General features: G+C 40.3%; 1 protein-coding gene across 1 annotated transcript in view; it reads left to right on the top strand.

Annotated features, from left to right (window-relative positions):
• The window catches only part of TDRD15 (tudor domain containing 15), a 78,933-nt gene extending 52,182 nt beyond the window's left edge, over positions 1-26,751 (top strand). The window contains 3 exon segments of the mRNA XM_070046842.1: positions 14,628-14,810; positions 16,275-16,324; positions 26,611-26,751. Coding sequence (XP_069902943.1) covers positions 14,628-14,810; positions 16,275-16,324; positions 26,611-26,751 — 374 coding nt within the window.
• Positions 26,752-27,375: the final 624 nt, after the last annotated feature.

The following is a 27,375-nucleotide window of genomic DNA, read 5'->3' as shown; positions in this document are numbered from 1 at the left end:
CTGTCCCCAGTGGCTAAGGTGGGTTCAGTGGGTTGTGTAGACTTCCTGGTGGAGGGGACTGGTGCCTGTGTTCTGGTGCATGAGTCTGGATCTTGTCTTTCTTGTGGGCAGGACTGCATCCAGAGGTGTGTTTTGGGGTGTCTGTGAACTTATGATTTTATGCCGCCTCTCTGCTAATGGGTGGGGTGCGTTCCTGTCTTGCTAGTTGTTTGGATTAGGGTGTCCATCACTGGAGCTTGCTGGTTGTTGGGGGGAGCTGTGTCTTAGCATTGAGATGGAGATCTCTGGGAGAGCTTTCGCTGTTTGATATTACGTGGGGCCAGGAGGTCTCTGGTGGACCAATGTCCTGAACTTGGCTCTCCCACCTCAGAGGCACAGGCCTGACACCCAGCCGGAGCACCAAGACCCTGTCAGCCACATGGCTCAGAAGAAAAGGGAGAAAAAAAGAAAGAAAGAAAAAATAAAATAATTAAAATAAAAGAAATTTTTTAAAAAATTAAAAAGTAATAAAAAACAAAAAAAAAACAGACAGAACTCTAGGACAAATGGTAAAAGCAACCTATATAGACAAAACCACACATAGAAACATACACATACACACTCAGAAAAAAAGAAAAAGGGCAAAAACATATATATATAAAAGGAAGAGAGCAACCAAATCAATAAACAAATCTACCAATGATAATAAGCTCTAAGTACTAAACTAAGATAAACATAAAACCAGAAATAAATTAGGTGCAGAAAGCAAGCCCCAAGTCTGCAGTTGCTCCCAAAGTCCACCGCCTCAATTTTGGGATGATTCATTGTCTGTTCAGGTGTTCCACAGATGCAGGTACATCAAGTTGATTGTGGAGATTTAATCCGCTGCTCCTGAGGCTGCTAGGAGAGATTTCCCTTTCTCTTCTTTGTTCGCACAGCTCCTGGGGTTCAGCTTTGGATTTGGACCCGCCTCTGCCTGTAGGTCGCCTGAGGGCATCTTTTCCCCTCCCCAGACTGGATGGGGTTGAACCAGCTGCTGATTAGGGAGCTCTGGCTCACTCAGGCCGGGGGAGGGAGGGGTACTGAATGCAGGGCTAGCCTGAGGCGTGCTGTGTGTTCTCCCTGGGAAGTTGTCCCTGGATCATGGGACCCTGGCAGTGGTGGGCTGCAAAGCCTCCCAGGAGGGGAGGTGTGGATAGTGACCTGTGCTTGCACACAGGCTTCTTGGTGGCGGCAGCAGCAGCCTTAGCATTTCATGCCCGTCTCTGGTGTCCATGCTGATAGCTGTGGCTTGTGCCTGTCTCTGGAGCTCTTTTAGGCCATGCTCTGAATCCCTTCTCCTCTCTACCCCGAAAAAATGGTCTCTGCCTCTTAGGCAGGTCCAGACTTCTTCCCGGACTCCTTCCCGCTAGCTGTGGCACACTGCCCACCTTCAGTCTGTGTTCTCGCAGCCAACCCCAGTCCTCTCCCTGGGATCTGACCTCTGAAGCCTGAGCCTCAGCTCCCAGCCCCAGCCCCTCCCAGCGGGTGAGCAGACAAGCCTCTCAGGCTGGTGAGTGCCGGTCGGCACCGATCCTCTGTGCGGCAATCTCTCCACTTTGCCCTCCGCACCCCTGTTGCTGCGCTCTCCTCCGTGGCTCCAGTCTTCCCCCTCACCCCCGCCACCCCCTGTCTCCGCCAGTGAAGGGGCTTCCTAGTGTGTGGAAACTTTTCCTCTTTCACAGTTCCCTCCCAGAGGTGCAGGTCCCGTCTCTATTCTTTTTTCTGTGTTTTTTCTTTTTTCTTTTGCTCTACCCAGGTACGTGGGGAGTTTCTTGTCTTTTGGGAAGTCTCAGTTCTTCTGCCAGCATTCAGTAGGTGTTCTGTAGGAGCTGTTCCACATGTAGATGTATTTCTGATGTGTTTGTGGGGAGGGAGGTGATCTCTACTTCTTCTTCCTCCACCATCTTGAAGGTCTCCCTGCATGGGCTTTTGAGTGGCCTCTTCTATTTGAAGAAAAGCAAGGAGGCCAGCACTCTTGTAACAGTTAGTGAAGTGAGAGGAGGAGATGTCAGAGATCATGGGGGGCCAGATCACAAAGGCCTTGTAAGCCATTGTTGCTTGCAGTGGAATGGGAAGCCAAGGCAGGGCTTTGAGAGAGGACTGATATGATTTGACATTTTGTGAAGGGTTTACTCTGGCTTCCGTATTGAGAGTAGTGTAAGGAGACTAGAAAGGAAACACAAAGACGAATAATCCATTCAGTAGAACTGAGTGGGTTGCTCACTTGCTTCCTTATATGTGCTGTGCCAGTAGAAGATTAGTAGTGAATACCCATTAAACCTCTGAGATTGGAAGGGTTGGCTTCCTCGAGGGAAATGCAGTTTCCTTTTGGCAGATAGGAGATATTCCTAGGTGATGCAGAAGCATCCTTTCTCCTATTAGTGGTGACTTGGTGACAAGAAAGTGAACTTGCTGGCTCTGCCCCACCAGGATGTTTCAAATCTATTTCTGGAATGCAGGTTGTATGCTGTATGCGTGGAGCTTCTGCCTTTTATCCTGACTTGAAAGTTCCTAATTGGGTTGAGTTCAGATTCTGTGTCATGGTTCTGTTTTGCTGGGAGAGGCTAATAAAGAAGGAAACCATGTATTCTTAGCTGTAGGACAAATGGAGTATAGTAATTAGGCAGGATTGTCCCTTCACTGGACAGAAGCCTTAAGCAGCTCAGGCAAACACCAAACAAAAACTTGGCACATGCATACAGATCTACAGATGTAGATACCTGGTGAAATCCTAGAAAATGTGTTAGCATCTTATTCTCCAGCAGTGATATTCTTTTCACAAAGCATTCCACACTGTAAAGGCTGTATCATTAGGCTGATAATCTCAAGTTAATTTTCTATTGCTTCTTACATGGTTTGCTGTATAGTATTGGTTTAAAGAAGAAGGCTGAACAGCTTAGAGACATTGCTCTAAGAAATTACAGGTTTAGGTGTTCAATAGCTATTTATTTATTTAATAAATGCATTAAAGGTCTAATTCATATACCTGTGAAGTTATTGGGTATGAGCCACCTCCAGTTCATTATTATTTAGGTTTAACCAAAGAATATTTTTGCTATCCTGTGTTCAGGATAATGAATGCCATAATGACAACAAATATATTTATATTGTCATATTTAACTAAAGAAGACTCTATGGTTATTACATTTTATTCTACACAAAACGTGTTAACTACCTTAACAAAACAGATACATGTACTATTAGACTAAATTACTTAGACAATACATGTGATTTGAACAGAAAATTAAAACATGTCTAATAGTCTTCACATTCTTTTTGTTTATTTGTATATAGGAAAAGAAAGATGATTTCAAACTTCTTAATTTAGAATGAATCTGCCCAAAAGCAGGAAATGTTCTTTCTACACACACATTAGAAGTTGCTACTTATAAAAGGTAATCATTTTTGTAACTTTAGATGAAACAAGACATGTTAGTGAAATTGAGCAGGTGTGTGTATGTATATATATATATTTTTCAAGTATCTCCAGCACAGTTGGACTAAGACTGGTGCTGGGTTTATTTTGTCCAAACTTAAAATAATAAAACAAAAAATTTCATTGCTCTATAGTGAAAACTAATAGGTTTACATAAGAAAAAATGGTTTGGAAAAAATTGCTATCATAATAATTTGGCAGGAAACCCCCTAAACATCCCAAATATTTAAATAACTCCTTCCAATTTATAGTAATTTCTCTGCCTCCACCAGCTGTATGATTCAACAACTCCAAGTGGAAAGTACATGGGAAAGTGTTCTCATTTGTTAGTTATGAAATGTTATTGTTGAATTAGCAAAACCTCACAAAGTTGGTAGGACCCAGAGACCCAGAGGCACTCTTGACTTCCTAGGGTTAGTGTAGGGTGGTACTTTCTGAAGATGTTCCCACTACCCGGTCTAGTGCCTGGCTCACAGTGTTCTACCTGTGAACTGTTGGACCTCAGTCCCATGTCCCCATGGTATCGGCAGGGTTCCTGAGGGCTGTCATAAGGCGATCAGTAATCCATTATTGCTGTTTTCTGCATGACTTCACATGGTACATGTTGTAGTTAAGCCCTGCCAAGCTTCTCTCACTTGGCCCAGGCTGCTGCCCATCTGCGGAGATTGCCTGATCTGGGACTACCACTCCACTTAGGTCTCTGTCTTTGGCCTCCTTATACTTACTCATTTTCTTTTTTCCCCTCCAGTAATACTTTTTAAAACTGTACTATTTCTCTTCTTCTTGAATATAGAGTTCTTCTTTTACTTTGCAGTTTCTTTTTGTATACATTATGTGGTTGTATTTTGTTTTGTACACTCATTCTTGATTAAGAAGAAATTATTTTTCTAGGCATAGCATTTGCTAATACCCAGACTGAATGATTTCTCCTTGTTCTTACTACCTACTTGTTTTCTTTGAAACAGTTTTGTTTTATTAGTTTCTTTTTCAAAATTAAAAAATTAATAGATGCATATTGTAAAAAGTTAAAGCAGAACGGGGAGATATACAAATGCAGGTGTCAAAGAAAGAACATGGGATTTGAAGTAAGACATACCTAGTTGATGCCCAAGTCCACCACTTACTAGCTGCATAAGCCTGAGAAAATTACTTAATCTTAGTTTATCAATCTGGAAAATGGGGATGAAGATACCAATTTCATAGCATATTGTGAGGGTTAATGTTAAAGTAACATAAGAAAGTGTTTCATAAATGGTAAATTGCTATATAGATGTTAATTATTATTAATTGTCACTAATGGAAAACATTTTACCACTGTCTGGCTGTATTTTGGGGTGGTGGATGGGGAGATGGTTTCAACTACTTAACTACCATGTATGTATGTATGTGTATATTTATTAAATCTCTCAATGTAAATTTATTAAATCTCAAGTCAGAATTTTTCTGGGAACTATGGAAGTATTGAACACATAGATGGAGAGAAAACCTTTGCACTCAGGTGCAGATTGCCCTCCAAAGAGGTTGTACCAATTTTCTCCCCTACCAGCAGTGTATGAGAGCATGTTTCCCTTAAACCTGCAAAATTCATTTCCCGTAAAGCTTTTTGATCTTTTCGAAAATTATTTATTGAAAAATTCTTATTTTAACTATCACTTATTTAATTATAGTTGAAGTTGAATGTCTTCTTAAGCATCCATTATCCATTTTTTTCTATGAAATCTGTTTATGGACTTGCCTATTTTTTATTGAAGATTTGGTCTTTTTATAAGTAGATTTCGGAGGAAATAGTTATTTTCTATTTTATGGAAATTATGATTTTGCTATATATGTTGCAAATATTTGTTTTCAGTTTGCTATTTTCTTATTTTGTTTATATTTTTCCATGTTGAAAAATTTTTTTACTTTTTATTGGAGTATAGTTGATTTACAATGTTGTGTTAGTTTCAGGTGTACAGCAAAGTGAATCAGTTATACATATACATATATCCACTCTTTTAAAAGACCCCAAATAGCAAAAGCAATCTTGAGAAAGAAAAACGGAGCTGGAGGAATCAGGCTCCCTGATTTCATATTATACTACAAAGCTACAGTAATCAAAACAGTATGATACTGGCACAAAACCAGAAATATAGATCGGTGGAACAAGATAGAAAGTCTAGAGATAAACACATGCACCTATGGTCACCTAATTTATGACAAAGGAGGCAAGAGAATACAATGGGGAAAAGACAGTCTCTTCAGTAAGTAGTGCTGGGAAAACTGGACAGCTACATGTAAAAGAAGGAAATTAGAACACTCCCTAACACCATACACAAAAGTAAACTCAAAATGGATTAAAGACTTAAATGTAAGGTTGGACACTATAAAACTCTTAGAGGAAAACATAGGCAGAACAGTCTATGATGTAAATCACAGCAAGATCCTTTTTGACCCACCTCCTAGAGAAATGGAAATAAAAACAAAAATAAACAAATTGGACCTAATGAAACTTAAAAGGTTTGCACAGCAAAGGAAACCATAAACAAGACAAAAAGACAACCCTCAGAATGGGAGAAAATGTTTGCAAGTGAAGCAACTGATAGAGGATTAACCTCCAAAATTTACAAGCAACTCATGCAGCTCAATATCAAAAAAACAAACAACCCAATCCAAAAATGGGTAGAAGACCTAAATAGACCTTTCTCCAAAGAAGATATACAGATTGCCCACAAACACATGAAAGGATGCTCAACATCACTAATCATTAGAGAAATGCAAATGAAAACTACAATGAGGTATCACCTCACACCAGTCAGAATGGCCATCATCAAAAAATCTACAAACAATAAATGCTGGAGAGGGTGTGGAGAAGAGGGAACCCTCTTGCACTGTTGGTGGGAATGTAATTTGATACAGCCACTATGGAGAACAGTATGGAGGTTCCTTAAAAAAAAATGTTGAATTTTTAAATATTTCTATGTAGTTAAATTTTTTGATCTTTTTCGTTTATGATTGCTAGGATATTGGTTTTATCCACTCCAAGATGTTTTCTTCTTACTGTTTTACAATATCAGCTTTTTTTTTTTTTCTTTTTTTAAAGCTTGAATCTCCATTTTCCTGGTTTTGATAATGCACTATCATTATGTAAGGTGTCACCACTAGGGGGAGAGGGATGGTGGGTAGAGAGACCTCCTCTCTATGAATTTTGCAACTTCTTGTGAGTCTATAATTATTTCAATATAAAAAAATAAAGTAAAGCAAAAGATAAAAAGCACTCTAATCCAGAAGTGTTCCGTATGAACAATCGGTAACCCTTATCCATACTAAGTGCTCAAAGAAGACAACTTTTATGCTTTAAGTGCCAGTGTGATCTGTTGGGTTTTCTAATAGTGTGATCTGAGATAGTGTGATGAAAACAAAAAAGAGCAACCACTCTGTACCTGGATAATACTAATAGTAATTTCCTCATTCATAGAAGGCTTTACAGCTTCCAAAGCACCTTTACATAAATATTGTCATGTAATTCTCTTAACAGTCCTGTGGAGGTAGGTGTATAGTTCCTGCTGTACACATGTGGAAACAAACTCACAGGAGTTAAGTGACTTGTGTGAGGTTACTGAATTCCTAAGTGACAGAATTGGGACTGTCACACAGGCTGGTGCTGCTTCTAATAAGCTGTAGTAGCCTTTGGTCTTTTGTGACTCTCTCTGAGCAGAAAAGGACTCTGCCTGTAGTGCAGGACATAGCCAGTTGGGCTCATAGCAGCCCTGTGAGTTTTCCTGAGAACTATTTGAAGTAGAGCATGTAGGGGAAATGGTTGTTGATGGTGCAGAGGGGAAGATGAATATGGTCAAAGGGGCAAAATTGCTATACTCATATAGCTGCCATAATCAATGTTAATGAACTACTAATAAATAATTTTAGTGCTAAATATGTCCAAGTATTGTGCTTAGTATTTAGTGTATATTATTTTATGTGTGCTATATAATTCATTTTTATCTTCTTTTTATAGTTGAGGAAACCCAGCCTTAGAAATATGAAGTAATATGCTCAAAATCATGGCTGGAGAGTGGCTGAGCTAGATTGGAACTCTAGGCTACCTGATTCTAATAAATCTGGGGAGAAGAGAATGAGTGAAATAGGATTAGATAAATGTACACATCCTTTTATTGCTTCCTTTCCAGGAAACTCAACTGCTCTATTTTTAGTAATTTGTATGTGATACATGATGATGTGAAGGCACTTTTCTTGGTAGTTATCACTTTTTCTTCAACCAGACACAAAGTTACTAGTGCTGTGTCAGTTTTTCTCTTTTCTTCCTTTGCCTTTCTTCCCTATCAGGTCTGGCAGTAGGCTCTGCACACAAGTGAGCATTGCTATGGATTGCCTTTGGGCTTACATACTTAGAACCAGGACAGTAGGTGATCTAATGCTGGAACATATTTTAGAAAGACTTGTTTCCTTACTCTTAGCCTCCTGTTTTTCCTGTTTTTATAGTTGATGACCATTTTTGAATGGAATCAGAGGTTAAATTGGAGAGAAGTCAAGCCTGCCATTAGGTAGTTTAGTGATCTCTCCCTGTGTAAGAATTGTAAGTCCCTGGAGGGTAGGGACTCCTGTAAAATAATTCATTCGGATTCAATAGGCATTTGCTAATAAGCATTACTGTGTACTAAACACAGTGCTAAGCTCTTTATATCTGTAATCCTTGCAACAATCCTGTGAGGTGGAGGGTATTATATTTATTTTGCAGATGAGCAAAGTCTGAGTTCAGTTCAGTGTCCCAAGATTACATCCCTTGTCACTGACAGGCACAGGATTTTAACTCAGATCTCCCTGGTCCCAAGTATATCTCCTTTCACAGAGCTGGTGGGTGGATTGTTAGATGTGAGCAGGAATACTTATTAATTGTAGGTACATTAATTTTGATATTTGGGAATTCTGCTTTTCTGAAACTTGATTACTTGTGATGCACAACCATTGGCAGAGGACACTCTTCTCAGGTTTTTTCCCGGCTACCTAGCTGGCTGTCCATTCATATCTAAACAGTTTTCCTACCTCTGTGAATATGTTTTATATTACCATGGTTAAGGGGTTCTAAGTGGACCCAAGCTCACTATTTTCCTTCTTCCTGTCTAGCCAGTCCCTTTTAGTTTATTTGCAAACATTTTTTCCTCATTGGATGCCTTCAACACAGATGCTTCTCATTGTTTTGTCTGGACCTTATTATCTTCTCACTCTACGTACCCCCCCCAACCATCTACTGGCAATCTCATTCATTTCAGTTACCACCTATAAGTGACAGTGTTCAAAACTATACCTCCAGACCCAGTTTCTCTCCATGGCTTCAGTTATGTATATTTAACAACTTATTGTGGATCTTCATTGGGATGTTCCATAGGCATTTCAAATAAAACATATCCTTCTCTACTTCAGTGCCTGCATCATTTTTAAATCCTTCTTTTCCCTCCCTCCTACATGCAGTAAACTACTACGTCCTGTTGATTCTACTCCCAAATATTTTTCAAATTCAGCCCCCCACCCCGCCCCGCACTCTCTCTCTTACTCCTGTCAGTCCCCAGGTAAGGCTGCTACAACCTCTTGGACTAATTTTTCATGTCTCCAAACTGTTTCTTCTTTCAATCCATCTCCATGCTGCAAAACAGAACATACTTTCAAAAATCTGATTATGCCTACTCCCTGTGTATTAAAAATTCTGTAATAACTTTACACTGCTTTCAAGGTAAAGGCCCAGCTTCTTAATATAACCTATAAGGCCCTCAGTGTCTGGCCTCCTCACTCACCCTGTTACCTTTATCTTTTCCCTCTTTCTGCAGACCAGGTACTAGTATTTTCTGACCTCATGACCAGTATGGGTTATGGTCCCTTCTCTATGTCCTGTTTTCCTTTTTAATAGCATTTACTACACAGAATTATAATTGGTCACATGACTGCATTCCCCCATCAGACTGTAGAATGCTCAAGTCCAGAGACTGTACCTTCTTCCCCACCTTAGTGCCACTGAGCACAGTGACTGGCACACTGTGCGTGGTCAACAGACATTTACTGAAGCTCTTTCAGGTAGCCCTGAGCCCAACACCTTGTAAAATCAGGCATATGGTCATTTGCTTCTATTTGGAAGCTGTAAGGGAAAGACGATTCAGCCTTGTAGAAAATAAGAAAAACTCCCTACTTAACAGTAATTGTCTCCTATTTCTTATATTCCCTTAGTGAAATATAGGTGGTATGATAAAAATAATTATTATATCACATAAAGTGCAACATCTATCTCACTGTTGCTGTACTTCAGTCTTGAGATTTCTTGCAGATAAGTCTGAATTTTGTATTAAAGAGAATTCAAAAGATCAAGAACAAGTGACTTACTTAAACTGAAGACTGATTTCAAAGAAACGATGTTATAAATTTAACAAGTGGTTAAGCATCAGATTACTTGCCAGTTTACCTTAACTGATTAAAATATGCCCAGAGCCTGACTTCCCAATATAATGGTCAAATATCACAGGAAGAGTTTGCAGATTGTTCATGAGAATCTGACCAGAAATTCAGATCACTTAAAAAATTTTTTAAAAAAATTTTTTTAAAATTTTATTAATTTTTTTTTTTTTTTTTTTTTTTGTGGTACGCGGGCCTCTCACTGCTGTGGCCTCTCCCGTTGTGGAGCACAGGCTCTGGACGCACAGGCCCAGCGGCCATGGCTCACGGGCGCAGCTGCTCCGTGGCATGTGGGATCTTCCTGGACCGGGGCACGAACCCGTGTCCCCTGCATCAGCAGGCGGACTCTCAACCACTGCGCCACCAGGGAAGCCCTATTAATTTATTTTTGACTGCATTCGGTCTTTGTTGCTGCACGTGGGCTTTCTCTAGCAGCAGCGAGTGGGGGCTACCCTGTTACGGTGCGTGGGCTTCTCATTGCGGTGGCTTCTCTTGTTGCAGAGCACGGGCTCTAGGTGCATGGGCCTCAGTAGTTGTGGTGCACAGGCTCAGTAGTTGTGGCTCATGGGCTCTAGAGCACAGGCTCAGAAGTTGTGGTGCATGAGCTTAGTTGCTACGCGGCATGTAGGATCTTCCCAGACCAGGGCTGTAACCTGTGTCCCCTGCATTGGCAGGCGGATTCTTAACCATTGGGCCACCAGGGAAGCCCCCAGATCACTTTTTTAAATAGAAAAATGCACACTGTTGTGGGGTAGGAGATGGAAGCTACTGTCCACATATAGGTAAAGTCAGGATCTCTTTCTGGACAGTGGGAGAATGTAGTGCAAAGGTTGATAATGTTCTTTGTCCCCAGGGAAAACCTCATAAGTGAATGGTGCCTCATTTAAAAAAAAGTCTATCTAAGGTTTATTGCAGGCATCAGTGAAACAACAGTTGGGACGAAGGCACAGAATATTAATTAATATGGAATGCAGATTAAGAAAACTCAGGAAAATATAATCCAGTTTTGAACATAGCTGGATTGGGAAGTAGTTGTAAGATATGTTGAAGCATTCTTATAATGCTTTTATAATAAATATAAATGTATCTGAGTTCAGTTTCCACCAAAAAATGAAGAACCTGCCTTTTGGTTACTGTGATGTACATTGAGAATAAAAAGAGGGGGAAAGGTGTTATGTGATGCAACAGTTAAATCCTAGAGCTTTTAGAAGAATGAAGTAGCATGAGAAATAAATAAAGGGGGTGGGGGAATTGGGCCAGTGACAATGGATACCCTTGCTTGTATAGTACCCAGTACCCTCTCTTGATGCAGATATAAAGGATGGGGTAGAGTAAGCTGATGAATGGAGGATAGAGTAGGAAATGAGATGGAGTATGAGGAAGGTACCTTGGTCACTGAGGAAAGATCTGAAGAGCCTCCAAGTTCTGCTTTCTCTCCCTTCCTCCCTTTCCTTCTTGACTGACCCGGTTACATGTGGAGTATACCCACGCTAATGTAGAATCCTTGCTATCTCTCAGGCACTTGCAATCAGAGACAGTTGTATTTCAAAACCCTTTCCCATATGTAAACTTCGAAAGCCTTGTGGAGTATATGTCAGTATTATAATGCCAGTTTGACAAATGAAGAGAAGGGCTCAGGGAGGCTACCCCTACTTATGAAAGGTCACTTAGTGATTTGTGTCAGAGTGGGGATTTCAGCCTACCTTCCCGTTTTGTGAAGCAACATCCTTGTAGAATATGTGGCCGTTATATAATAGATGTTTGTAGGGATGCTACTGTCCTTCAGACACCCAGGATCCAAGCCAGGGTTTTAGACAACTTTGATCAGAAAACTGGGAGATGATCTAAACAATTTGTTTGCCTCTTTCTTCTAATATTATGAGAAAGATTTTGTTGTTTTACCCAAGGAGTCCATTTTTCATTATAAATGCCGTTGCTCACGGTAAGACTAAAAGCTTCATTAAGCTAAAAAAAAATTAGAAGGAAACATTTCGTAGAAGCAGTTGTGGAGAATACGTTAAAGTTAATGAGTATTAGGCTACTTAAATTATTTTACAAGACTTCAAAATTTTAAATATTTTTGAGGAAATATAAGCTAGTTCCTGTCTACTTTCTGATCAAAGTCCTGGACTGTGATGGTTGACCATTTTCTCTAGGTTTAGAGGGAGGTCTCTAGGTAGCTTGAGCTTAGGTAAAAAGAGTTGGCTCTAGCACAATGCCAGATAACTCTATGGAGGTTCCACATCCCGCACACTTTTCCTCTGGAAGTTGCCAATTCTGGACCAATCCAAACTCACTCAGAGGATTGAAGGCCTCATATCTCCTGTAGGTATTTTTCTCTTCTAACAGAGTTCAATGGAGAAGGCAATACTGAAGTTGAAAGAATGATTCTTTAATAGTGGGGTCTTAGGCAGTGTTATACCTGGGTTTATAATCCACCCTCCTGCCTAGGTGTGAAAGCCCATCTAGTTACCCTTTTCTCATCTGTCTGATTTGCCTTGGAAGGAATTGTCACACCTATCACTCCTCTCTGGGTCAGGCAGATGCAGCCAAGAGTACACTTTAAAATCTTCCTGAAGAGTAAGGTGTAGAGGAAAAGGGCTTATCACGAGACTGTCCTTAGTCCATTTATATTAATAACTCACTGTGTGGCTTTAAGGAAGTCTAGTCTTCCTTCTAGACACAAGTTTCTACAACTGCAGAATGAGTTTTGGCTCATGGTAGAAAATGATTTCTGAATTCAATTAGCTATAAGGTTCATTCTGTCTAGCCTTGGTACAGGAACACGGGACTTTATTAAGATATATTTCAAGCATACAAAATTGTATGCTTGAGGACAATAAATACACATTGGCCAGTATTAAAAATTTGCTATCTTTGCCTTTGATTTTAAAGTAACAAAACATTTAGCATAAAGTTGAAGATTACTGCGCACACAACCTAATCCCATTCTACATCCTCTGTAATTCAAATGTTTGTTTGTTTAATGTTGCCCCAGAGGTCTCTGAGACCATCCTCAATTCTTTTCATTCTTTTTTCTTTTTTCTGCTCTGCAGTAGTTATTTACACTATTTTATCTTCCAGGTCACTTATCCGTTCTTCTGCCTCAGTTATTCTGCTGTTGATCCCTTCTAGAGAATTTTTGATTTCATTTATTGTGTTGTTCATAATTGTTTGTTTGCTCTTTAGTTCTTCTAGGTCCTTGTTAAACGTTTCTTGTATTTTCTCCATTCTATTTCCAAGATTTTGGATCATCTTTACTATCATTATTCTGAATTCTTTTTCAGGTAGACTGCCTATTTCCTCTTCATTTTTTAGGTCTGGTGGGTTTTTATCTTGCTCCTTCATCTGCTGTGTGTTTCTCTGTCTTCTCATTTTGCTTAACTTACTGTGTTTGGGGTCTCCTTTCTGCAGGCCGCAGGTTCGTAGTTCCCATTGTTTTTGGTATCTGTCCCCAGTGGCTAAGGTTGGTTCAGTGGGTTGTGTACGCTTCCTGGTGGAGCGGACTGGTGCCTGTGTTCTGGTGGATGAGGCTGGAGCTTGTCTTTCTGGTGGGCAGGTCTACGTCTGGTGGTGTGTTTTGGGGTGTCTGTGGCCTTATGATTTTAGGCAGCCTCTGTGCTAATCGGTGGGGTTGTGTTCCTGTCTTGCTAGTTGTTTGGCATAGGGTTTCCTGCCCTGTAGCTTGCTGGTCGTTGAGCGGAGCTGGGTTTTGGTGTTGAGATGGAGATCTCTGGGAGATTTTCGCCATTTGATATTACGTTGAGCTGGGATGTCTCTTGTGGACCAGTGTCCTGAACTTGGCTCTCCCACCTCAGTGGCACAGCCCTGATGCCTGGCTGGAGCACCAAGAGCCTGTCCTCCACATGGCTCAGAATAAAGGGAGAAGAAAAAGAAAGAAAGAAAGAAAGAAGATACCATAAAATAAAGTAAAATAAAATAAAGTTATTAAAATAAAAAATAATTATTAAGAAAAAAAAATTTTAAGAAAAAAAAAAAAAAGCCGGACAACCTGAACCCTAGGACAAATGGTAAAAGCAAAGCTGTACAGACAAAAGGGGAAAATATATATATATATATATATATATATATATATATATATATATATATATATATCTCGTTGTTCCCAAAGTCCACGTCAATTTGGGATGATTTGTTGTCTCTTCAGGTAGTCCACAGATGCAGGGTACAAGTTGATTGTGGAGATTTAATCCGCTGCTCCTGGGTCTGCTGGGAGAGATTTCCCTTTCTCTTCTTTTTTCACGGAGCTCCCGGGGTTCAGTTTTGGATTTGGACCCGCCTCTGCATGTTGGTCGCTGGAGGGCGTCTGTTCTTCGCTCAGACAGGACAGGGTTAAAGGAGCAGCGGCCTAGGGTCTCTGGCTCACTCAGGCCGGGGAAAGGAGGGGTACGGATGCGGGGAAAGGAGGGGTACGGATGCGGGGCGAGCCTTCGGCGGCAGAGGCCGGCGTGACATTGCACCAGCCTGAGGCGCGCCGTGCGTTCCCCCCGGGGAAGTTGTCCCTGGATCACGGGACCCTGGCAGTGGCGGGCTGCACAGGCTCCCGGGAGGGGAGGCGTGGATAGTGACCTGTGCTCGCACGCAGGCTTCTTGGTGGCGGCAGCAGCAGCCTTAGAGTCCCATAATGCCCATCTCTGGGATCCGTGCTGATTGCTGCGGCGCACGTTTCTGAAGCTCCTTTAAGTGGCGCCCTTAATCCCCTCGCCTCATGCACCAGGAAACAGAGACAAGAAAAAGTCTTTTACCTCTTCTGCAGCTCCAGACTTTTTCCTGGACTCCCTCCCGGCTAGCCGTGGCGCACTAGTCCCTTCAGGCTGTGTTCATGCAGCCAACCCCAGCCCTCTCCTTGCGATCCGACGGAAGCCCGAGCTTCAGCTCCCAGCCCCTGCCCGTCTGGCAGGTGAGCAGACAAGCCTCTCGGGCTGGTGAGTGCCGGTCGGCACCGATCCTGTGTGCGGGAATCTCTCTGCTTTGCCCGCCGCACCCCTGTTGCTGTGCTCTCCTCCGTGGCTCCGAAGCTTCCCCCCTCCGCCACCGGCAGTCTCCACCCGAGAAGGGCCTTCCTAGTGTGTGGAAGCCTTTCCTCCTTCACAGCTCCCTCCAACTGGTGCAGGTCCCGTCCCTATTCTTTTGTCTCTGTTTTTTCTTTTGCCCAACCCAGGTACGTGGGGAGTTTCTTGCCCTTTGGGAGGTCTGAGGTCTTCTGCCAGCGTTCAGTAGGTGTTCTGTAGGAGTTGTTCCCTAGACTTTATTTCTTTAAGAGCAGATATAAGTTCACGATGAAATTGAGAGGAAGGTACAGAGACTTCTCCTATACCCCTTGCCCCGACTCATGCATGAATTCCTCCATTATCAACATCTCCTACCAGAGTGGTACATCTTTTGCAATTGATGGACCTGCTATGACACATCAGAATTACCCAAAGTCCATAGTTTACATTATGGTTCACCCTTGGTATTGTACATTCTGTGGGTTAGGAGAAATGTATAATGACGTGTCCCCATCATTCTACATTGTACGTGTAGATGCTCTGTGTCTACTACTCTTAGATATAGAGTAGTATCGCTGTATCTAAGGAATTGTTTCCTACCCTGGCATTATGAATATTTTATTTTTACTATATTTTCTTCAGTAAGTTTTCCATTTCAAGTTATTTGTTGTGTATGTGGTGAGGGAAGAGTCAAGGCTCCTATTTGTTCCAAATGAATATGCAATTTTTTCAGCACCATTTGAGGAAATGATTGTCCTTTCAGATTGAATTACCTCGGTACCTTTGGCAAAAAGCAATTGAGCATATATGTGTGACTGTATGTCTGGACTCTGTATTCTATTCTAAGATCTGTATGTCCATCCTTATGCCACTATGACAGTATCTCAATTCTTGTAATTTTGTGTTGTCTTTTTTTTTTTTTTTTTTTGCGGTACGCGGGCCTCTCACTGCTGTGGCCTCTCCCGTTGCGGAGCACAGGCTTCGGATGCGCAGGCTCAACAGCCATGGCTCACGGGCTCAGCCGCTCCGTGGCACGTGGGATCCTCCCGGACCAGGGCAGGAACCCGCGTCCCCTGCATCGGCAGGCGGACTCTAAACCACTGCGCCACCAGGGAAGCCGCCTGTGATGTCTTGATACAAGGTTGTGTTGTCTTCCAACTTCGTTCTTTTGAAAAATTGTTCTGGTTATTCTATGTTCTTTGTATTGTGATGTAAATTTAAGAATCAGCTTGTCAATTTCTGTTCCCACCCAAAATCTGAAACCAGGTTTCTCATATAATTTGTTTTCTATTTGATTATGGTGAGAGCAAAAGGTCTGTGCCATTCCCAGAATGAAGGCGTGATGGTTAAATTTTATGTGTCAATTTTGATAGGCTGTGGTGCCCAGTTGTTCAGTTTAATAAGTTTAGATGTTGCTCTGAAGGTATTAGGTAGATGTGGCCAACACCTACAATCAATGGACTTGAAGTAAAGGAGATTGCCCTCAATGATGTGGGTGAGCCTTATTCAATTAATCGAAGTCCTTAAAAGCAAAAACTAAAATTTCTCTAAGAAGAAATTCTGCCTCAAGACTGTAACATGGAAATCCTGTCTGATTTCTACCCTCACAGTCCTACAGATATCAGACTTCAGAACCGTAACTGAAAAAAAGGATAAAAAAATTCTCATTTTCAAGTTATTTACATCTCATAGTAAATTTTTCCATGGACTTACTGTTAAATGTGGCATAAATCTGAGAGAAGGAGAAATATTAAGCTTTTATAAAGAAGAAAAGTAAGAAAACGTTATGGAAACTTCCCAGGAAGGACAGTTTTTCAGTATAGAAAGCTGTGGCTAGAATGACTGAAAATACAGCCTCTTGGCAGTCTGCATTTTACTAAGTATTTCCATATAACTAATCATGCTTTCTTTTCATGCATCCTTGCCACCTCTGTGAGAGGCCCTGGTGCTTGAAATTCATGGTTTGTGAGACAGTCACAAAAACAGGAGCATGAAATTGAGTGCCATGACACGGCTAAGTAAAGGTTACTGTGGGAATACTTAAGAGGCATGGGTTGTCCTTTAATAACCACGTGAAGTGTGCTATTAGTGGTAGGAGATATTCAGGAGAGTAAGGAGCTGAGAAGATGGTGGGAAGCCTCAGCTTTCCCCCTGACTCCTCATAGGGTCAGCCTTGTATATGCCACACAGCTTTCTGAAGGATGAGCCATGTGTCAGGGGAGCCCTCAACTTCCTCACTTCTCAAGTGCAGAATCTTCTTGACTGTGTAGAGTCTAACAGTGAAAGGTCCCAAGGGATTTATTCCCTTTGGAGAAATACCCATTGCTTATGTGTGGACATGCAAAAAAGACATGCCTACATACACACAAATATTTTACATAGCAGGGATGATCTGCCACAATGAGGAAACTCTACTGAGAAAAATCTCATGATTAGGATCTCAACATCTGTATCTTCCCCTGACAGCCATTCCCCACGGGTGAACGCCTAGCCTTTGGAGTCTGCATCCCTGCGTTTTAGGGATGCAGTGTGTGCTCTGCGATCTGTGCTGGTGCATGAAACCTTCACAAGAGAAAGTGAAAACTCAAACCAGATGTTGTGTTCCTAAATTCTTGGATCAGTTTCAATCTTGCCTGTCAATCCTGATGTAAAGATGATACCTAACCTCAACAAGAATTTTACAAGCAAGAAGTGGACTTTTGTTGGTTCTCTAGCGGCACCGTTACTGAATTTCTCATATTTTTAATCAGTGAGAAATAGCAATGAGGAATATGTAGGATACTTATTACTTCCAGGGTCAGAAGTGTGAAAGTTATGAGAAAGTAAATCGTCATGTAAGCAGGCTGCAGGGGAACAATGTTCCCTTCCAGGGTAAGACAGAACAAGGAGGCATAGGGTTAGGGTAAGACAGAACAAGGAGGCATAGGGTTTGGTCATAAATGTACACCCATGAAACCATCAGTACAATCTATGCTGATCTCCAGACTCATCAAGTTGTATACATTAAATATATGCAGCTTTTTGCATGATAATCATACCTCAATAGAGTGGTTTAAAAAGTTAAAAAAGAAGACATAGGGAACGTTCACTGAAAGGGTTGAAGATACCAGAAATTTCATGATAGGCCACGAGTTACAGAGGGCCCGGTGTAAGGGAGTTGAGGAGGAGTAGAAAATGCAGTCAGATTAGAGGATTTGAAGAGCCACAGAGCGGTAAGGAATGACATGGAGATTTTGGCCATTTACTCAGCTGCTCAGGCCAAGCCTTTGAAACATCCTTATCATCAGCAAATACTGTTGGTTGTAACTTTAACATAGATACCAAATCTCACTTCTTCTTACTTCCATGGCTACCATCTTACTCTTAGCTGATTTTTCTCCTTGGCTAGACTTCTAACTGGCCTCCCTTTCTCCACTCTGCTTCCCTCCTTCCACACAGCAGCCAGAGTAGTTTTTTTAAGAAACATAATCAGATCATGTCATTCTGTTGCTCAGAAGCCTCCAGGGTATTCTCATCACTTTCAAATCCTTACCAAGACTTACACAGACTTATGTACTCTGGTCCATAACAGATCTCTAGCCTCATTTCCTGCCATTCTATTCACTTTACACTGCCAGCAACCACACCAGATGCTGTACATGCTCCTCTCTTGGGGCCTTTGTCCTTTCTGTTCACTCTACCTGGAATGTTCTTCCTTCAAATATTCATGTGGCTCACTCTCTCATTTCATTAAATTTGTTCAAATGCCATCTTATCTGAGGGCCCATCCAGGACTACCTTGTCCAAAATAGCACCTTCTTTCCATTTTCTATCTCTTTATCCTGCTTGTTCCTCATAGTACTTAACACAATATAATACTATATTGTGTATTTGCCTGTATAGTACCTATTACCCTGACTCTCCTCCTACCTCATGAAAGTTCTGTGCCAAGTTTGATCATTGCTGAATTCTCTTGCAATAACTATTTCTTGAGTAAATGAATGAATGATTGTATCTATATTTAGTAGTGTTTCTCAACATTTATACTTTAATTCCATTTGACTCTTGTCTCATGTCAGGGAGCTCTTATATGGAGTCCTATTATTTCTTTGCTTGAGAGACTATTTCCTCCCTTATTTTATTGACTGAGATTCAGTTTCATCTATGATCTGACATCATCCTGTATATTAATTTTTACCTTCTATTACTCCCCAACCAGAAGCTACTTCTCACATATTTGCCTTATTTATTTTTGCTGCTAGAACTTTGCATGTCTGTGTCCCTACTTATCCTTTCCTAGAGCTATGCAGAGCTTGAAGACTGTGCCATAAAACTTGTCACTTGGTCATATACTTTTCCCCTGTTTGTTGCAGATAAAAAACTGGCAATGGAGAGATTATTGGATACTTCAGCAGAATCTTAAAGTGAGAAATGTGACAAGTCTCTCAATTCTAGTGCCCAAGACTTGTCTCTCCAGTAGGATTTTTAACTACCATAGGGTATAGATTTTTATGTGGTAGGTTTCAATTTATATTTTAGAGACTTTCATTTTTCTCAATATCTGGATGCTTATTAGACAGGAGAGGAATAAAAGGATTGTAGGGTGGGTCTCACTTTGGACCATATAGAAATGCCAAAAACCCCAACATTGTTCCCCTAGATATTGGCAACATTTCCTATAAGCCTCATTTTTTTCTAGAAAGACTGAGCAAGCTAATCAGATCACACTCTAACTTTTGCCTCCTGTAAATCTGCAAGAACTCTATAATATTAACTATCATCACCATTACTACGATCATCTGTACTTGAAAGTGTAGATCCCATCATGACCTCACTTTGATGGGGAAGAAGTCTATCTACTATGGGGATCACAAATATTTTAATTATTAGAGGATTTGTCTTCAACTAGATGTCATATTTTAGCAAAGCTGTCATCCAATAACTTGAAACAAATGTCAATGCAGAATTAATTTATAATATTCAATCTTTGATATCAGATGAATATAATAATTTAGTGATAATAGTAATTAGACTCTATTGTAATTAGCTTTAAAATGAAGAATACACTCAGAGCTGTATAAAGTAATTTTGGGAGTTGCTTTTTGATTTATGTATGCTCTACAGTAGAAGACTACTGTAAAATGTCAGTTTTGTCCAAAATAGCCCATAAATTTAATGCTGATTCAATCCAAATTACAAATTTAAAAATATTGACCAATTGATTCATGCTTTCATCTGGAAGAAAAAAAGTAAATAATGATGGTCAGGAAATTGGGGGGAAAAGACTGGGGGGATATGCCCTACTATTAATAGATATCAAAGGATGCTATGAGGTAAATGTAATGGGAATAATGTGGTACTGGCAAAGAAATAAGTAGATAAATGGAAGAGAAGAGAAAATTCATAAGCAGAGTCTAGTTTATGTTAGAATTTTACGTATGATGAAGTCAGCACTTCTAATCGGAGAAAATCTTGATTATTCAGTCAAAGATCCTGGAGCAATTGGCCTGTATTAGCAAGAAATTTAAGTTGGATCTCTATCTTACATTTTACACATAAGAAAGCCCATCTGAATTAAAGATTAAATATATATTTTTAATATAATATATTATTAAGAGAAAATTTCCTTCTAGTCAGTGGAAAAGGCACCAGGGCCAGAAACTACAAAGGAAAAGAACACAAATTTGACTTCATGTGGTTTAGACTTTCTGTCTGACACATTGTAACATTCATTCATTCAATCAACCAATATTTGCTACATGCAAGGAACGAGTGGGAACACCATAGAGTTAATATGGCATGCAATGAGTTAGTATTTTAAATGTGTAAAGAATTCTTACAAATCAATAGAAAGAAGATGAACAATTTGAGAAAAAATGGGCAAAGTACATGTAAACATAATTTACTATAGTACAAAAAGCCAATAAACAAATGAAAAAATAAAAAGCTTCATAATCAAAGATGTACTTTAAAACAACGAGATATAGCTTTTTTCTTTCATATTAATAAAGATTTAAAGGCTTGATAATATCCACTATTGGTAAGGTTATAAGCAAGTAGACATCTCAGCTTTTCTTGTGAAAATATAAATTATACAGTTTTTGGAGGGCAATTTGGCACTGTGCAATAATATTTAAAATGTCCATAACTTTTTACCCAGCAATCTATTTCTACAAATGAATCCTAAAGAAATAACTGCACAAGTGTGCAGAGATTTATGCAAAAAATTTCATTTGCAGCAATACTTATACTAACTAAAAGTGAAAATTACCTAAACATCTATCCACAGGGATTGGTTAAATGAATTGTGTTATATCCATACAATGAAATTCTGTGAAACTGTCCCAAAATAAGTTAATTATTTATGTAACTACATGGAAACATGCCTGTAATATATTGTTATATTAAGAAAGTCAGTTTTATAAAATGTAGAGAATAACTCCATTTGTAAAGTATATATGTATAGGTATTAAAACATATATAGGTACATAGTAATGCATAGAAGTAGCATAAAAGTGTTAATGATCATTATATCTGAGGTATGGGATTTCTGGGGATTTGTATTTCCTTCTCTCTATGTATCAGTATCTTTTGGATTTATTAAAATAAAAAATATCCATTGCTTTAGTTAAAAAAAGGGGGGTATATTCTCATTTGAAAAAATTAAATCATAAAACCATAAAAATAATCCATAAAAATTATTTTAAGGTCACATCCCTCTTCTGCATATATTTGCCACGAAGATTTATAGAATCTTAGTGCAGCTTGTTGTTGCATTGAGAAATTTGCTTTGTCGGTTCTCAGCAATCATTTTGGTGAGCGTTTCTTTAAGGCCAGATATGGAGAGTCACAAAGATGACTAGGACATGATGTCTTACCCAACAGTGGCTCGTGAGTTCAGCCTACTGCCTATCTTTGGTCACCCTGGTTGAGACACATGCCGTCCTTTCACAGAGTAGACCAGAGTCAGGTGGCATTTCCCTGAACACACTGATTGCCTAGTGGCCCTTTTGGGTATGTATGTTCAGATGAGCCCTTAAATTCCCACTTCCGGTATCACCTCATATTTTGGCTCCCCTGTCCTTTAAAAAAAAATTAAAATTTGCTTTAAAAACCCTGGAAAGTGACAGACCTATTCTTTTGGCCCATAGGAAAGTGGAAAATTTATCTGAGCAGCAGTTTCTTACAGGGATGGGCTAGCTTTTTGCTCCTGAGTAGATTGACAGAATTCTGGTTCTCGAACCCATGCTACCAACCCCACTTGTGATTCCCTTGGGTTCAGAAACTCTCCTGGCTTCTTCCTTTATTGGATACTGTAAAGTTCATCTGGCTTCCTGTGATAAGTAGAGTCTTTCATGCCAGTTTGCTGTGGTCTAGGATAGAGCCCTGACACCACTTGTTAAAACTCACAAATGTGTCAACTTAGACATGATTACACACGGGCTCTGTTCTTTTGGGTCTCCCTATAAGGAGAGAGTAGGGAGTAAGCCATTCACACAGATAACCAAGTGTGTGGTACAGAATGTGAAGAGCAAGCAGGGGGCTCTGGAAGATTAGAGTAAGGAGAGTTACATTCCCTTAGAGGCATAGGATGCTTAAAGGAAAAGGTATCCTACAGGATATGTAAGATTTCAACAAATTGAAGTGATAGGGAAAATGTGAAGAAATGATGCCCTAGATGTTCCCTTCCTGTAGGGGCTAGATGGCCTCTGCGATGCAAGATCTGCATCCTTGGGGTAATTGAAATCTATGTGTCACTAGAAGGTACCTGAAAACATGATTGTTCTGTTAAGCCTTCTTTGGGCAGACGAACAAGAAACGGGGTATATGGAACCCGAGCAATACACATTACTGGGGTCTGAAAGATAGGTAGGTTTATGATGCCTCTTTGTCAATAATAAGAAAAGAGAAGGCCATAGGACTTTAAGGAACCTTCAACAGGAAGTCAGAAACAACAGAGTCCTTGCTTGAGAAATCTGAGATTCTGATTGAATCTTTCCCACACATGCTTCAAATATTTTTTCTCAAACCATCACCTCTTCCTAGAATGCCCTTCACTGCCTCTATTTGCTTATTATATCTGCTCATTCTTCAATGTCCAGTCAAAGTGTATTTTTTTTTGTGATGTCTTCCTTGATTCCCCACAGAAGTGATGTGCTCATTCCATTAGCTCCTGCAGCTTCTTATACCTCTTTTAAGTATAACATTGATTATGCACTGCCTTGTGGTCTCTTGATGATTGTATATACTACATGTCTCCTAATAGAATGTAAGCTATGTAGTCCTATCACTTAGCAAGCACCATGCTGGAAACACATTAAGTATGTAATTTGTTGAGTAAGTGATAGGTGAATGAATATTCAGACAGATTTTTGTCTAGATCATTGGTTGCATTACTACCTGCTAAGGGGTGTTTCGGAAATTTATGGGGGTCACTTTTGGTTATCGTAATGATTGGCAGAATCACTGACGCTTTCTAGACGTGAACCAGTTATACTAGATGTCCTGCAATATGTAGTACAGTCCTTCACAATGAATAATCCTCTGTCTCATGTGAGTTTTGAGTGATCCACCAGATATTCAGGTAAATGGAAGACATGTTCATAATCATTTGAGCCTAGACTCAAACTCCACTCTTTGTATAAAAACAAAGTTTATTTTTATACCATTTTTCTCTGTACTGAATTCTCCAGGGATGTAACCACTGTGTAAATTGAGAAAAAATTGTATTCTTTTTTGTTTGGAATTTTACCGAGTGTTGGTTCAGCATTTTGGAAAAGCCCATCACTGACAGCTATGCTGCTTATAATGATTGAATTGCCAGTATAGGACTCCTGCACAGATTTGTATTTGTAGAGGTGTCATTCATGGGGCAACCATCTGAATGTTTTATGCATTTTGCGGTAAGCATGCCCAAGCATTCATTTATTAAAATATATGTTATTTTATTATAAATTGCTTTCTTTTTATTTCTCTTTTATATTACCAATAAGACACTTTATTATTTTAAAATTGTGCACAGGAAAGGTATATTGTCTTTGAATTTCATTTCAGGATAGTAAAAGGGGCATTAGGTCTGATAAGATTGAAAACTGCTCATCTGAATTGTCAGGTTTTCTATTAACCACGGAAAACTTGGACGCTTTGCTGCAGTTCTAGAAATGTTGTCTCAGTTCTCAGTGAAAATAACTTACACCAATGGCCTCAGTTAAAAGCTGACATTTCAACAGAACTTGAGGGATATCTGGGGAATGGTTTGCAATATAATCATTGGAAGTCACATGGTAGGGTGAAATTTTCAGAAGTGTTCAGATGACCAAATCTTCTGATCCAAGGTCAACCCACCCTTTAAGCCCTGGGTACTCTCATTTTCAGATCCTCTCTCATGACTCCAGCAGCACTGGTAAGTTGATCATCTTTTAGGACAGTGGCTCTCACATTTAGCCTGCATCAGAATCAATGGAAAGCCTAATTATAATATAAATTATTGAACCCTGTTTTCAAAGTTGCTAATTCAGTATGTCTGAGGTGGAGCTTGAGTTTTTGCAGTTTTAACAAGTCCTCAGGTGATGCCGCTGCTGCTGTTCCCAAGCCCACACACTGAGAACCACTTGGGAGATGCTAGAAATTAATATATATTTATTTGCTCCTGCCTTGTTGCAGTGTGGACTTAAAGTAGGTAAATTTTTTTTTTTTTTTTTTTTTTTTTTTTGCGGTACGCGGGCCTCTCACTGTTGTGGCCTCTCCCGTTGCGGAGCATAGGCTCCAGATGCACAGGCTCAGCGGCCATGGCTCACGGGCCCAGCGTCTCCGTGGCATGTGGGATCCTCCCGGGCCGGGGCACGAACCCGTGTCCCCTGCATCGGCAGGCGGACTCTCAACCACTGCGCCGCCAGGGAAGCCCGGTAATATATTTTTAAAGGAGAAAAAAATAAGAAAGACATGGAACCAGAAATGAGTCTAATGCAAAAATGCAAATTCAAGGATCTCATACAGTTGCTGAGGGGTGGGGGTGGGTACAAATATAGTGCTAAGTTTTTTGAAAGTCTATGCTGCCAGAAATGCTGCATGATTTTAAAACAGAAATCACCTAAAGCACCTGGAAAAGAACCACTACACTACTCAAGAGTTTCTGTTTGGGACAGAGTTTCCATGGCCAGCCTGGGGAGGGGGAGTCTGGTGCTCCATTGTAATGTATTCTAAGAAGATAAAACACATATAGGCTCGTGCACATACACATAGGCACACACACGTGGGATGGATTGAGTACCAGATCCACCACATGCTTCACTTCAGGCAGTTGTGTCATAGCCATTTAATTTTAAGTAAATGAGTAATTAGAAGCTCTTACATAATTTTTGCTTGTCCCATCAATGTGGTTCATTTTTCACTTGCAGATACCTAACTAGAAAAAAAACAAAACAAAAAAACAACTGTGTGGTGAGTGGAGGAAACTGCCAGTTTAAACCTTCTTCCCAGAGGGACAGGGCAGAATTCCATTTATTTATTGTCTATTATAAAAATCAGGTCTAATAGTCACAATGAATCCTTCACACACGACCAAGCTGTTCTTTGTTTCTGATTGTCTCCTACCGCGTTTATCTTAATACTCTTCCATGTGTATAATTTCCTGGAAAATTTAGTACTTAATATTCTGATGGTCTCCAGTACATGTTTTGTCTCCCCACTGAGACAGTAAGTGATTCAAGGGCAAAATCTATGCCTTACACCATTTCTTTATCTTCCAGTGCTGAGCCCACATGAGGTGCTAAATAGCTAGAGCAATAGTTCTTCATGTGGGGTAGAGGTAAGAGGACACATGGGAATCACATAGGGAAGTTTTAAAAAATACACCACAGAAAGTACCTTAATTGTTAAGGTACTAGATTTAAAGATTTTTATTCAGATTATTTATATTTCCAATGATAATTTCAACCTACCTTTTCAAAATCTAGTACCTTAAATATGGGAACTTGGCATATGACAAAGTCAGCAGTACAAAACCAATAGGTAAGTGATGGTTCATTTTGTAGCAAACAATAGGAATACTGGTTCCCTTATTTGGAAGGGAAAAAAGCTGAACCCTTTAATTAAATCATATAAAATGTATCATTTAAGGTATTTAACTGAATATACTACTATATGGCAAGCGCTTTTTTAGATTTGGAGGAAAAAGAGAGCAGAAGAGACAATGAGCTGCTGGTCTCCTGAAGCTTTCATCCTAGTGGGGTTCTGTGGACAATAAAACATACACATATACATATATATTTATATACAAACACGTATTCTATTTCAGTTTTCCCTAGTCAAAGTGCTATAAAGAAAACAAAAGCAGGCTAAGAGAATAGGGGGAGATGTTCTTTTAGATAGGGAAGGCCTATCTGAGAAGGTGACAATTGGGCTGAAGTTTTAGCAAAAGGAAGAAGTGTGGCATGAAACACCCTGAGAAAATCATTCTGGGTGGAGGAAACAAGTGACCACAAAGGTCCTGAGGCAGAAAGCAGCTTTCTTGGCTCTTTGAAGAACACCAGCAAGGCCAGTGGGCTGGAGCGGAATGAGTGAGTGGGAGTGTATTCAGAGAGTGGGGGAGGGGTGTATGTCTTTGTCCTTGATGGCTGAGAGTGGGAATTGGAGAGTGAACTGGAAAAAGGTGAGGGACTAACAAAATCTGGGAGTGGAGACATAAGGTTTTCCCAAATGTGAGTGGCATATTTAACCCCTTATGGGTAGGCCACTGGACTCTACTCAGCAGATGTCAGTTCCCATGCCTCAGCCTCTGAGCTGAATGATGTGGCTAATGGCATTGGGCAGGATGTGGTGATTGCCACCAAGCATAAGGAGATCTTGGTGACTGTCTTTGGGCTGTTATGACAAAATACCACAGACTGGGTGGCTTATAAACAACAGAAATCTCTCACAATTCTGGAAGTAGAAATCCGAGAACAGGGTGCTAGCAGAGTTTTGTGAAAGCCTTTTTTGGGGTCACAGGCTTCTCATTATATCCTCACATGGGGGAAGGGGCTAGGGAGCTCTGTGGGATCTCTAATAAGAGTGCTAATCTCATTCATAAGGGCTCCACTCTTAGGACCTAATCACCTCCCAAAGGTCTCACCTACTATTACCATCACCTTAGGGGGTTAGGGTTTCAACATGAATTTGGGGGGGACACAAACATTCAGGTAGGTCATAGCAGTGTTCAAAATAGAGAAGCAAGTAACACGTCCTCACAGTGGGCACTATGTGAGCTGGATGTGCCTTGAGAAAACCCCTCTGGATGTAACAGAGGTTGCCTCACTTGTGAATCAGAGTGTTGCCCAGGATTCTCTCTGGATGGAAGGAGTATGGATCATCTTCCCCTTAGTGAAAGTTCCACTGGGGAAGGGTATGGAAGGTTGGGCTTCATTTCTCCCTCACCCCTTTTATTCCTGCCTCTATCCTGTCTGGGGAGGGTTTCTTTCAGTACAATCAAATGCGAAAATTGGGCTTGGATTGGCA

Source organism: Globicephala melas, chromosome 12, assembly GCF_963455315.2.
Source record: "Globicephala melas chromosome 12, mGloMel1.2, whole genome shotgun sequence".
NCBI lineage: Eukaryota > Metazoa > Chordata > Mammalia > Artiodactyla > Delphinidae > Globicephala > Globicephala melas.
Note: the sequence above shows the minus strand (reverse complement) of the source record. Positions and strands in the feature narration are given on the sequence as shown.